This window comes from Cryptomeria japonica, chromosome 1 (assembly GCF_030272615.1).
Source record: "Cryptomeria japonica chromosome 1, Sugi_1.0, whole genome shotgun sequence".
NCBI classification, from domain to species: Eukaryota; Viridiplantae; Streptophyta; class Pinopsida; order Cupressales; family Cupressaceae; genus Cryptomeria; species Cryptomeria japonica.
Window position 1 is genome coordinate 156814308 of NC_081405.1, and position 13572 is coordinate 156827879.

Below are 13572 nucleotides of genomic sequence, written 5' to 3' on the forward strand. Positions count from 1 at the left end.
ATTCGGAGCTGATGCAATCTCTGGTTTAATAGTTTTTTGTTTTTCTCTTTTAGTATTTTGTGTTTTTGCTGTGTGGGCTTGGCTCCTGTTTCTGTGGCTGTTTTGCCGTTGATTCTAGACTAGTTAGTGACTGTTTATTTTTTGAATTGCTTTCTGACTTTAAGTTTCGGATTTCTGTAAAACCCGTTTATAATAATAAAAAAGAGAGACAATTGAGAGTTTGAATGAAAGAGTTGAAGAGAGCAACTGAAGACAACAGCTGCAATAACTTATCGTTGCGGGCAGCTAAGGCTCTGTTTATCGAGCGGGGAGAGCGTCATTCCAACTCGGAAAGGGCAGAGAGAAGCTTGCAAAACCCAATCTCAAATCTATCGGAAAGCTTACAGGTAAACGGTAGGGAACAAGACGTTTTATGCAAAACAATAAAGAACAACGGAAGTATTTATATAGTTTTAAAAGTTGTTCGGGTTAAAAGAACATCTACCTCTGTGCACTCCATTGTTGAGTTTCAGTTGCCGACCAAGGGACGGAAAATGAATATATTAACTGTCCGAGTCTCTATGATTGAGACGGGTGGGAAATAATAAAAAATTCGCGCACGTTCCGATCGATCTTCCTCGATTTTCTACCACTTTATTTGGTCATTTAAAACGCTAATGATCGACTCCATCGTCCTTGCTGCAGATATTTCAAATTGAATAATGATCATGCTCGTGGAAGACACGGAAAGATGCCCTACGTTATCCACAATTTTGTTGGGAAACTGTCTAGACTTGAATTTCATGCTTGTTAAGTGTTCTTTTATTTGATGTAGAGAGTTGAATTTTTTTATCTTGAACGTAAATGTTTAAATTTTTATATTTCAATTTATTGATTAAAGTTAGAGCCGTAATTAGAGGATCTTGTAAATCTGAGATATTTTAATTATAAATAAAATATCCATGAACAACATGAGAAGTATTGGGTATGCTATGGGATGGGGAGATGGTATGGATTATGTGGATGGAAGGTGTAGTAGTAGTGATTATCGAAGTAATAAGTTAGATGTAAGAAGAATGTAAAAGGGATGGATGTATTTAGAGGGATAATGAAAAGTGGAGTTTAATGTTTGGATAAGTCTTGTTGGGAATTAATCTTGAAAAGAATGAGTTGGGAACAACGGAAGTAGTAGGGTAACGTTATAGTTGATAGTAGTGGTATGAGTGGGGTGAGAAGAGGAGAATGAGTTGGGTACACCATTGTAAAGGTTCATTTAAGGTGTATGGTGATGTAAAATTTATGTTTCATAAAGACATCTACTAATGTGTTATAAAAAATAATTGCCAGTTAAAAATGATAGTGAGCATGTTGTAATTTATTTATAAATGCATGCCTTGTAAGTTGCATATCTTGTTGGTCCAAATATGCATCAACATCATAATCCTCTTGGTCACCTAGGTTGGTCTCAATATGACCACCACCAATGATATCATTGTCAATGGAATGGGCAACCATATCAAGGTTTAAAGATACAATCATATTAGATTTGTGAATAAAGTTTATTGCATAAGTGAATGTGGTTATTAGGCATAGTAAAAGTCATACAAACATGTACCAAGCTCCTAGTCACTAATGGAAAAGAGTAAGAGCTTGGGAATTTTAATTTTTGGGTCAATTTCAAGTTCCTTAAGATTGAACTTGAGTGTCACAAGATTGACCAAGAATAGGGAAATATAAATCTCAAGATCAAAAGCATATACATTGAAGTTTAAGTTTATAATAAATTAAACATATGAAAATTCACACAAATGAGATTTAGATAAGATCAAATGTATTTGGATATATACATGTAGGAGTAAATTGAAATATATAAAGATCTAGAAATGAATAAAATTTAATACAAATCGTGTCATTTATCAATATACAATTATATTAAGACATTCCACCAAAATCAGCCTAAAATTAAATACAAATTAACATAAATATACAAGAATTCACCATTAAAATTGTATAAAAATATTGATAAATACTATTTAAAAAATCTATAATTTAGAAAATTCGCCAATAAAATATACCAAGATATTAGATACCAGATTGTTTGCAAAATCGTTCTACCCAAAACATTATTTAAGAATGGAAAATTGTTTTAAGCAAGCATAATTTTAATATTAAAATCAGTCATCTGTCCAAACTAACGACATTCATTGTAACCATTTTGTTTGACTATGTTATTGTTATCAGAATTTAACTGTGTAGTTTTTGAATCAAACTCATTGACCCATGTTTCATGATTTTATTTAAATTCAAAAATTACTACCACCACTGGTCTGTGTCTACACACAGTTTTCACCTACGGATTAGTAAGTGCGTGCATTTTTAAAATGAAAGATCTTATCCATTCGTGGGTCGCATAGTACCTGCGAAATCAGTTTGGGAGACAGCAATGGCAGCATGTGGAATCTTTCGTGCAATGACATCTTGCCGCCCGAGGACGCTTCCTTCCAAAAGTTCCCAGTGCGCACTAACGAAAGACTAAAAATCCCAGGTGGCTGTTCAGTCTTAAAATATTAGTAAAATGTTATCCGTATGAATAAAACCAGCATTCCCGGTATTCCTGTAGCCTGCTTGATCTGAAAATATCCTGGTACATCATGATAATCAGGAGAATTTGTTATCACATTTATGAGTATTAATGAATCGACCCCACATTACTATGTTATATAGCATAGATAGGGTACAGTTAAATGCAGTATGAAAGATAATCCTAGCTGAATATCTCAATAGACACGTTTCTTTAAATAGATAGGTGAAGCAGCACAAAGTATCTCATTCTCGACCACTGTGAGGGTTCTAAGAGTTCGTTTGATCGCCAATTTACACTTTAAGCCTTGGCGAGAAAAGTCTGAAGGAACAAAATGTTTTTAAGTGTACCCAAGATGAATGCTAAATATGGAAGAATACATTTTTACATGGTTATATAAGTCCGAGGAATAAGACTCGCCCACAATGCTCATTGATAAATATCTTTAAGGGTCTTTTCATAGTTAAGAATGCGGGTTATCAACTCAAGGGTTTAGGTGGTTAAGAATAAGGAAGGTTAAGAAACAAGGAATGTTAAAACTTATATATATACATACACATGTATATATGCATATATGTATATATATACATACATATATATACACATATATAATATACATATATATATGTATATATGTATGCATATACATATGTATGTATGTATGTATGTATGTAGATGTGTGTGTGTGTGTGTGAGAGAGAGAGAGAGAGAGAGAGAAAAGAACAATGATAAATACCATCTAAAAATCTCACTTGAATTGACTCTCACTAGACATTAGATTGAAGCTACAATTGTTGAAACTATAAGAATGATTGACGAAGTACACGTGAGTGTGTTGTTTGATTATGACCTGTTGTAGTTTTATTTATAGCTCTTGCTATAGTGGATAACTATTGGCTAGTGGCATCAAAGAAAGATGATAAGTTGGAGGTAGAGTTTTCCTTGAGGGCCATGGTGGTTGTGGATACAGTGATCAGAGATTATGTGCAGTCCTTGGGAGGCATATTCACTATAATAGATCTTTGGATTACACCCCTAAGATCCTATTGATTTCGTATGAGGTGTACAACCAGTGTATAGGGAACCCTACAATATGATAGCACAAAAGCTTAATCAACTCAAGGGAAAGTTAGAGAAGCTCTTAAAGAAGGGACACATCCATCCTAGCAACTCACAATGGGGCACACTTATCATCTTTATTGAGAAGATGGATGGGTCCTTGTAATGACACTTTTCTTCAAGACTTAATTAAGTAGTTGCAGTAGAATTAATGGATTAAATATTAATGTTAAGATCAATTATAAGATGTAATAATATTGAATTAGATGTTAACAGACAAAGTGACTATGACATGTAATAATTTGATAAGAATAATAATTCAATTGCTAGCACAATAAACTCAATAGCATAGAAACATAAGTCAACAATATTATCATCGAATAATATATAAAACCTTCTCAATATCTTATAAAATCAACGTTTCCAATACTTATCTTAATCTTGAGAACTTGGAATGATCATTCTCACTCTGAGAATATTCGAGTGGCCTTGGGGACTTTATGGCTATGGCACCCCATAGAGGAAACTGGTTCTTACATAAAACCCACAGTTCTTATACTGAACCTTGCATGCCTTCACAACATGAAAAATACAGCCTTGGCTAAGACACTCTCGAGTGTACATTGTACCCTAAGTTGGACACACACTGTGTGCCCTTCTCACTAATTCTCATATCCCACCAAGCCACCACCTTCTTCTTCTTCTTCCAAAAGTGATCTCCATGCCTCCTTCCAAGTCTCACATAAATGACTTTTATAACCTTTTAAGGGTTGGTTTTAAAACCATCACACCCTTTCAAAAAGGTCATCTTTATTTACCCTTTCATAAGAATAATAATTCCTCTATTTTAAGAGAGTCTTCATTCTCTACTAATCTTTCTCTAAAAACAAAGGATTATACTATCCTTTATTTTCATCTCCCTTTTAAATCCTAAAAGCTTTATTTCATAACTTTATCTTGGAGAAATAGTCACATAACAATCCCTTTGAGTATGTATATACTAGAGACAACTAAATAAATTAATGATCAAGAATCATTACCCCTTGCCCAAGATAGATTACTTGTTTGATCAAATGAGGGGATCTAGAGGATTCTCCAAGATAAACCTGAAATCTAGATACCACCACCTGACAATTGTTGATGCTAATATACATAAGACAACATTTAGGACTTGATTTGGTCACTATGAGTAAACAATGGCAACTTTTTGACTAATGAATGCCCCTATAATATTCATGAGTTTGATGAATGGGGTATTTTATACATTACTCAATTGGTTTGTTTTAATTTTTTCTAGATGACACACTAGTTTATTCATAGACAAAGGATCATGAGGAGTATTTATGATAGGTACTTGAGTGTTTGCGGAGGCATTAGTTATATGCCAACTTGGCTAAATGTTCCTTATTTCAAATAAAGGTTCACTACTTGGGTCACATTATACATGGAAATGGCATATTAGTAGATGTATTGAAGGTTAGGGTGACTATTGAGTGGCAAGTAGCCACCAACATTATATAGAGATAAGGAGCTTCATGACATGACATAGTTACTAATGCAATTTTGTAGCTCGGGCTTCTCTAAGATAGTACTTCACCTTATTAATTCACTTTAGTATAAAGGGAAGAGATTTGAATGGATTGAGATATGTAAAAATATATTCTAAACCATCATTGAGCATCTTTCTAGTGATCCCGTTCTAATAGTACATGATCGAACATGAGATTTTATGGTATGCATGGACCTATCTATACATGGCATAGGGGCAATACTTATGTAGGAAGGTCAAGTGATTATGTAGGAGTCATGAAATATCAAGACCCATGAGCTAAATTACCTAACACATTATTTAGAGCCTGTTGTAGTGGTCCATACTCTCACTAGGCAGAGATATTTTTCCCTTGGACATCACTTTGAGTTTTATTCTAATCATTGTAGTTTGCATAGTATATATTTACATAATCAAACTTGAATTCTTGGTTAAGGAATTAGATGGAGTTCTTATGTGAGTATGAATTTGATGTACACTACATCAAGGGCATGAAGAATGTGGGCTTTCTCTATGACATTGAGCAATTTATGATATACTATTATACAACAATTTTCAGAGGATTAGTGGTATTGTAATATGTAGCTGGAGATACAGTGTTAGAACTCCATGAAGGGAAAATATTTATGATATACTATCGATTTAGATGGCTTAATCTACCATAGTGGATGCATATATGTACCATAGGCAAGATACTTTTGGATACTAATTCTATCATAGGCTCGTCAAACACCATATATAGCACATCCAAGGGTGAAGAAGATGCATGGTGATTTGTAATAGATATTTGGATGGTGAAGAAGATGTATGGTGATTTGTAATAGATATATTATTGGGTAGACATGTTATACAACATCACATAGTTTTTTTCTTGATACCTTGAGTGTCAAGGAGTCAAGGTCAAGCATCAACATCAAATAAAAATTCTCTATTCACACAAGATTCTAGTGTCGAAGTGGGACATCATATACATGGATCTTATAGTTGGTCTAACCTTGTCTTCCCGACACCATGATACTATTGAATTTTGATGATTGACAAGTTGACCAAGGTGATTCACTTTTCACCAATCCTCACATCTTAAGCAATAGTAATAATGGCAAGGGTATTCTTTGATGACATCATTAGATTCTATGGAATACCTTGTAGGATTATATCAAATAGGGATCCAATATTTACATTGACATTTTGGACAACATTATAGCATGCATTAGAAACTTAGGTCAATTTCAACACAACATAACACCTTTAGATGATTACATAGAGAGGGTGAACCAAGTGTTAGAAGACATGTTGGGGATGTACATGATGGATCAATAGGCTAGGTGGGAAGTGTATTTGTACATAGTTGAGTTTTCCTATAACAATAATCATCATAGTTTAATGGCTATAGCACCTTATCAGGTGTTGTACAATAGACCATGCAATACTCTACTAAGTTGGGATAGACTAGAGGATAGAGTGGCAATAGGACCAAAGATATTATAAGACATGGAGCATCGGGTGATATTGATCAAAGGTTTTCCAAATGCTCAAGAACATCAAATAAAATATGAAAATGCTAAGAAAATAGACCAAAACTTCTTAGTGGGTGACATGGTATTTTTAGAGTATGTCTGCATAAGAGTCCAATCTAATATGAAAAGTGCTCTAATCTTGCACCTTGTGTTGTGGGCATGACGTAATACCCCCATGAGAAGAACGTGAATTAGGCGATTGATCTAATCACAATAACCATATCCCAAAAACCTTTGGTTTAATATTGAAGTTTAATGTTCTAATCACAATATACACTCCAAGGGATCATATTTCCATTCCAAACTTCATGTGATAAGTTTGCATTGTATATTTCTTTAGCTAGATTTTTACCCACATCTTACCCATCCAAAAGAATAGAGTCTTGTCTCAAAGTGATTGGTTTATCAACAAGGGGCTTACTAGCCGAATATACAAAATGTTGAAACATGTGAACATGAGAGAGATAAGAGCTCAAGATCAAAAAGTATAGAAACCCCAAACCATCTAACTATCAGTTACAACAAATAAAACATATTGACAATTTTCCATATCATAAACCCTTATAGTTGCAATCCTCACTCACAACTCTTTCTCATTTAGGTATAAGGTACAATTTAAACCATTTTGATAGGTCCTTCCTCGCGAAGGTTTTTCTTAATAATATAGCTAAATAAAATCTAACATTTGAAAATTGAATGAAAGAACACAGGCCTTCATTTCTCTTCTTGTCAATCATAATTTCTACTATCATTCTACACACCATAATAGAATCTAATAACAAAACAAAAAGAACTCTTATTAATATTTCACCTAAAAATGTCTAAATGACTAACTAAAACATTTTTCATCATTTCAATTCAAAGTAACAACAAATACTTAAAAATATCAAAATTAACGACTCGCATCAATGAGCCTTTGGTCTACGGGTGAAGTTGAATGGCTCCAAATGAGCCCACTAGGAATCAAGTCTTGCTGAGTGCAAGGCTCTGATATTATAAGGGATGAGGCCGGGATCGTGCAATAGATACCCCCAATCCTTGGCTCTTAATTGAAAAGGTTTCAGCCTATAGACTCATGCCCCATAGTGGATAGCAAAAACTACTCTATGAAGACCCTCGCTGAACTGATGTGCTCGCAGACTTCATCCCCTTGCTGAACTATATGAACGCTGTTTTCCATGGCAGGATCTCAGAGACAATCATAAATGAGGTCTTTTACAGTGAACTATAAAAATACAGCTATGGGGTCCCTTGCAATTTCCCTACGTAAATTTCGTTTTACACAAGAAAATTCTCATCCAAACAATCCTATCGTCATTTTCTTACAAGGTGAAACATTAACACGTGAACTTCTGTAATGAAAAGCGGGTGCGCTAACAAATTATTGGAGCCTACGTGAGAAACTACAACCTCTTGTATTAATTACATGATTTCTCTGACTCACTACTGACGGATTCCATAGCACGTTCGTCCATCATGACGAGGTGATAGGAAAGAGCGTGGTTTGGAACTATCCTTACCACTGTGTGTATAAATAGGCGTCTGCCACAGCAGCATACGCATCTCAACTCTTCACTACTGTGAGTTTTGCTGTGAAAGGCAAAGTTCAGAGAGTTGTGAGCCTTACAAGTTTAAGCCTTTAGGGAGAGCTACTTATTAAAGCTTTGTCAAAATGAATGGAAAGGGGTTGCCATTCACTTCGAAAGATAGTGATGGGGAGGAATTCGAAATCAATGGAGAAATTGTGTTACTAAAAATATATCTTAAGGGCGTTCCTTCTTATCCTGCCACCAATGAGGACTTGTTGTATCTGCAGCTGGTCAGCAGCGATAAGATTGATCAAGGTAATAGATAGATTATTAGCCCTCATTTTCTCAAACATTGAGCTCTGTTTACTTGTATTCATGTATTGAGTTACTAATGATGTTTGGATTATAGAGACGGGAGAGGGGAAGAGAGGGGAGGAGAGTTCAATAAGCTGGAACCCGTCCGATGGTCCCAGTCATGAATATACGCGTCACAACATCACCTTCAAATGGAAGCTTGAACTCGGAGTGCCCGGTGCATTGCTGGTGAAGAATACTTTCGCTCGAGAGTTCTTCTTGAAATCCCTCACCCTCTTCGCTGTCCCCGGCAAACTCCCTGAGCTTAGTTTTTTCTGCAATTCCTGGATTTTCCCTCTCGACATATACAACAAAAGCGCGCGGGTCTTCTTTTCTACTAAGGTATTGTAAGGATTGATTTGAAATAGAATGATAGAAACAAATAGGTAGCTAATAAATCCTAGAATGAGAGAACATTTTAACATGTAAAAACATGTCTTTGTTTTATTTTTTATTTCTTCAAATTAATTTGTGCTACATCATTATATGATTTTGTGGGTTCTCATTTCTTAGTAAGTGATTTATTGATACTTGTTCATACCCATTCATGTGTTTTTCTACAAATCTTCTAACAGCACTGGTTTTGTAAACATATCTACAAATTTGTGTATGAGCTTTCTATCGACAATCTGTCTTACAAGTTACAAAACAGTATTTAGCTATAGTGTTCTTCATCTTAGTGTGATAAACTGGTTTTTGTATTCACATAATACATTTACCTTGTCCTACACTTTTCCAAACCTATCCAATGGCATTTATTTCAGAGCCATCTTCCTGGCGAAACACCTGCTGGTCTGATAACCTTGAGAGACCAAGAGCTATCGACCCTGAGAGGAAGTGGAAGTGGAGAGAGGGAGTTATGGGATCGTGTATATGATTATGATGTTTACAATGATCTGGGCAACCCAGACAGGGATTCCGATCTTCGCAGGCAAGTGTTGGGTGGGTCCCTTGATTTTCCTTATCCCAGGAGATGTCGAACAGGACGGCCCCCAGCTCAAACAGGTATTTGTAATATAGTCTCAGTACTTTTTCATTCTCCTAAAAATCAAGTATTCGCATTGTAGGATAATAGATTTTCTACTGATTCAATCGACTTGACTCTTAACATGACAGATAGCAACTCCGAAAGCGTGCCTCCCCTGCTAAGTCTAACCCCGTTCTTCATTCCACCAGACGAGAAGTTGCCTCATATCCTTGACTCCGACTACAGAGCTGATTTGGTGCGGGCCTTCGCCCAAGATGCGTTAAAACCAGAGAAGAGGTTGTTTCTTGGCAAGTTCAAGTCTCTGGAGGAAGTGAAAGCTCTTTACCGCACAGAAGATCCGAACTCTATCAACTCTAGTATGGAGCTTAGTTTTCTTCAGATTGTGAAAGGATTGGTTCCGTGTTTTGAGCTTCCCCAAGTTTTTAAGAGTAAGTGATAAACAATTTTGATTTAAAATGATTTTTATTTTAAAATATTAGTAAATTTGATTATAATCTTATTTTAAAATAAGAAATTATATGATGTCTTATTGATGATGAACTTAATGCACAACTAATTATCTTTGTAAGCTCTTGCAAAATAAACAACTCTAAAAGAAAAATAGAATGAGACCGGGATGCTCAGCTAGATTCTCTCCAACAGCTGATACCAATAATTTGATCTTGAGTTGATGTATGATTCACAGCTGACGAATCCGCGTGGATGGAGGACGAAGAGTTTGCACGGCAAGCCCTTTCCGGACTTAATCCCATGGCCATTCAGTGTCTTCAGGCAAGCAAATTAGCTTTCCACAACGTTTTAAATGCTTTTAGGTCTTGAAAGATGTAGTTGATATTGATTATATTGTTCTGCACTTGGCACAGAGCTTTCCTCCCTCCAGCAGCTTGGACGCCGAGTTATATGGTCCTCAAGAGAGTTTTATAACCGCACAACATATAGAGAAAAACTTGGACGGTCTTACCGTGGAGCAGGTATGCATAACTCTAATCTGTAGCATACATCTCTTCACCCAACAGACTACCACCGTGCTGTTATGACTAAATGTGAATTATTTAAACAGGCTGTAAAAGCGAAGAGACTGTTCGTTCTGGATTTCTACGATGCTTACATTTCCTACATCGAACGCATCAACAGTGAATCAGTTCTACGTAAAATGTATGCCTCTCGCACTCTCTTCTTCCTCACGGACCAAGGGATTCTCAGGCCTGTGGCGATCGAGCTGTGTTTACCTCCCACGAGTCTCACCGAAACTGAAAGAAATGTTTACACCCCTGCCCAAGAAGGAGAAGAAGGCGCTCTGTGGCTGCTCGCCAAAGCACATGCATCAGTTAACGATGCCGGTTATCACCAGTTAATCAGCCATTGGTAAGATCACATTGAAACTAGTGAAGATTCAAATAAAAATATCATATTCAAATGTTTATCTAATTTTGATGCACATCACAGGCTAAAAACTCATGCTGTCATCGAGCCCTTCATCATTGCCACACATAGGCAACTAAGCAAAATGCATCCCCTTCACAAGCTATTACTCCCTCATTACGTTGGCACCATGGAAATCAACGCCTCTGCCCGGCAAATCCTAATCAGTGCAGGTGGTATTATCGAGAAAACTTTCACACCCTCCAGATACGCCATGGAGTTGTCCTCTAAAGCGTATAAACACTGGAAACTAAATGAACAAGGCTTGCCCACCGATCTAATCAAAAGGTATAGTGCTTTTTTGTCTCTCTTACTCTCTACCGTTAAATCCTATGTATTGAATATAAATAATTATAAGCTAGGAGATGTACCTATGCGATTGCAGAGGGATGGCAGTTGCAGACTCATCGGCACCTCACGGACTGAGGCTTTTGATAGAAGACTACCCATATGCAGTTGACGGTCTGGATATCTGGGCTGCTTTAAAGCAATGGGTGAGTGATTATGTGTCTCTCTACTACAAGAGCGACGATGCAATCAAGGAAGATGCAGAAGTGCAAGCATGGTGGAAGGAGGTGGTGAACGTGGGGCATGGAGACCTGAAGGAGGAAAGCGGATGGTATAAAATTGAGTCGGTAGCAGAAGCGGTGGAAGCGATCACCACCATCGTGTGGGTTGCATCCGCTCACCACGCGGCAGTCAATTTCGGACAATATGCCTATGGAGGGTATATGCCCAATCTCCCGACTATGAGCTCACACCTCATTCCTAAGAAAGTTTCCCCTGAATATGCGGAAATGGTGAATGACCCAGAAGCATATATGCTGAAATCTGTATCCGGGAAGTTGCAGGCCACCCTGGTGATGAAAATACTGGAGCTGCTGTCCACGCATTCAACAGACGAAGTTTATTTGGGACAAGTGAAAGGTTCTACTCCTGAATGGACCGACGATGAAAGGATCCCAGATGTCTTTGCTCGCTTTACTTCTGCCCTTGAGAATTTGGAGAAGAATGTGACCGAGAGAAACGAAAACCCTGAGCTCAAAAACAGGTATGGACCGGCGAAGGTTCCATACACTCTGCTCTATCCTTCCACTTCTGATCACTCCAAGGAAGGCGGATTGACCGGCATGGGAGTCCCAAACAGCGTTTCCATTTAGATTTAAATCTTGATTACAAATTTGTTTAGTGCTAATGTGGGATGAGGACTTAAGAGTTTAGGGCTGTCAGTGATATTTGGCCTCTACTTGGCTGTAATAAAGTTGCTAGATCTGTTCAGTTATTGAATAAAACATCTTTGTCCTTTTTTTTAAAATAATAAAAACTATTGAATAAACATATTGTTATTTGGCCTACCTTTACCTAGTTGTAACAAAGATGCTTGTAGTCTAATGCAACTTTCAACTTTTCTTATTGTTTTTTATTTTTATAAGTTAATTTTGTTTTCATAAGTTTTAAAAATCAAAATTTGGAATACATGTTTATGTGTCTCATTGAATATTGGAAGTGATGATGAGCATGCAATCCAAGCTCAATTTAAGAAAGTGTTTTATTTAAATAAAATATCCACTTTTAATTTATATTTCAACATCTTTTTTAAAGAGTTTATCAAATAGATTGAATAATTATATTTTAAACACAAGTTGTTTATTATAGTCATTAAGTATTTTAATGTGTATCATTATGCACATTAATTGTATGATTGGTGCTTAGAATAATCTAGTTTATTATTATCTAGTTATAGACTATAAAAGTAAAACTTACAATATAGCTACTATGTTTGCCAAAGGTTATATGTTTGGAGAAAAATTTGCACGAGGTAGATTATTGGTAAATATATGATTGATGTCTATATTAGTTTTTTTTATCTAATAAAAAATTCTATAAGAGTAAGATGTGTGATGCAATTACTATCATGTGACCATACCCTATAAGAGATCACGTTATAGTATTTTTCTTTAAAATTAATAGAATATTTAAGGATAGGAGATGTTGCTTGGAGGCGCTTGTCACTACCATTATTTCTAATCTCAAAGAGAACATGAGTAGCTTTGCAAAAAACACACATTCTTCTCCCCCCTCCTACCTGGATTGGCAAATTGTGAAGTCATGGAGCTTAACTAACTCTCTAGACAGATTTATAGCCCCTCCCATTGGATTCAAAAATTTAATTAAATGCACCCCCCCCCCTCCCCCACTCTAGTTGGTTGAAGTTAAACTTCAACAGCTCATCCAAAGGGAACCCATATCAAATTGGTGGGGGTGGGGTCGTCCAAGACCACAAAAGCAATTTCATGTTGGCTTACGTGGCAAACTTGGGAGTGCAAACCTCGAGCTTTGCTGAGGTGGTTGTCGCTTATTATGGTCTAATCATCATTAATGAAAGAAAGTAGAATAGCATTATTATTGAAGGTGACTCGAGAAACACAATCCTTTTCCTCAAAAATGAAGCCTCTCTGGATTGAAAATGCAAAAGTGTAAGAATTTGTCAAAAAATAGCCAAGATCAAGAGCTCAATGAATAGAATAATAAGACAGACAAAATACTGACAAGAATAAACTATATTCTAATCAAGATGCAAAATATTGATCAAC

The 13572-nt window shown here is 36.2% G+C and overlaps 1 protein-coding gene across 1 annotated transcript; it reads left to right on the top strand.

Moving 5' to 3' along the window:
- Positions 1-8276: 8276 nt before the first annotated feature.
- On the top strand, positions 8277-12275 carry LOC131048255 (linoleate 9S-lipoxygenase). Its single transcript, XM_057982147.2, has 9 exons — positions 8277-8529; positions 8624-8910; positions 9333-9573; positions 9685-9984; positions 10242-10327; positions 10420-10527; positions 10617-10921; positions 11003-11266; positions 11364-12275. Exons 1-9 carry the CDS (start codon positions 8358-8360, stop codon positions 12136-12138), a joined length of 2538 nt encoding a protein of 845 aa, XP_057838130.2. The 5' UTR covers positions 8277-8357; the 3' UTR covers positions 12139-12275.
- Positions 12276-13572: the final 1297 nt, after the last annotated feature.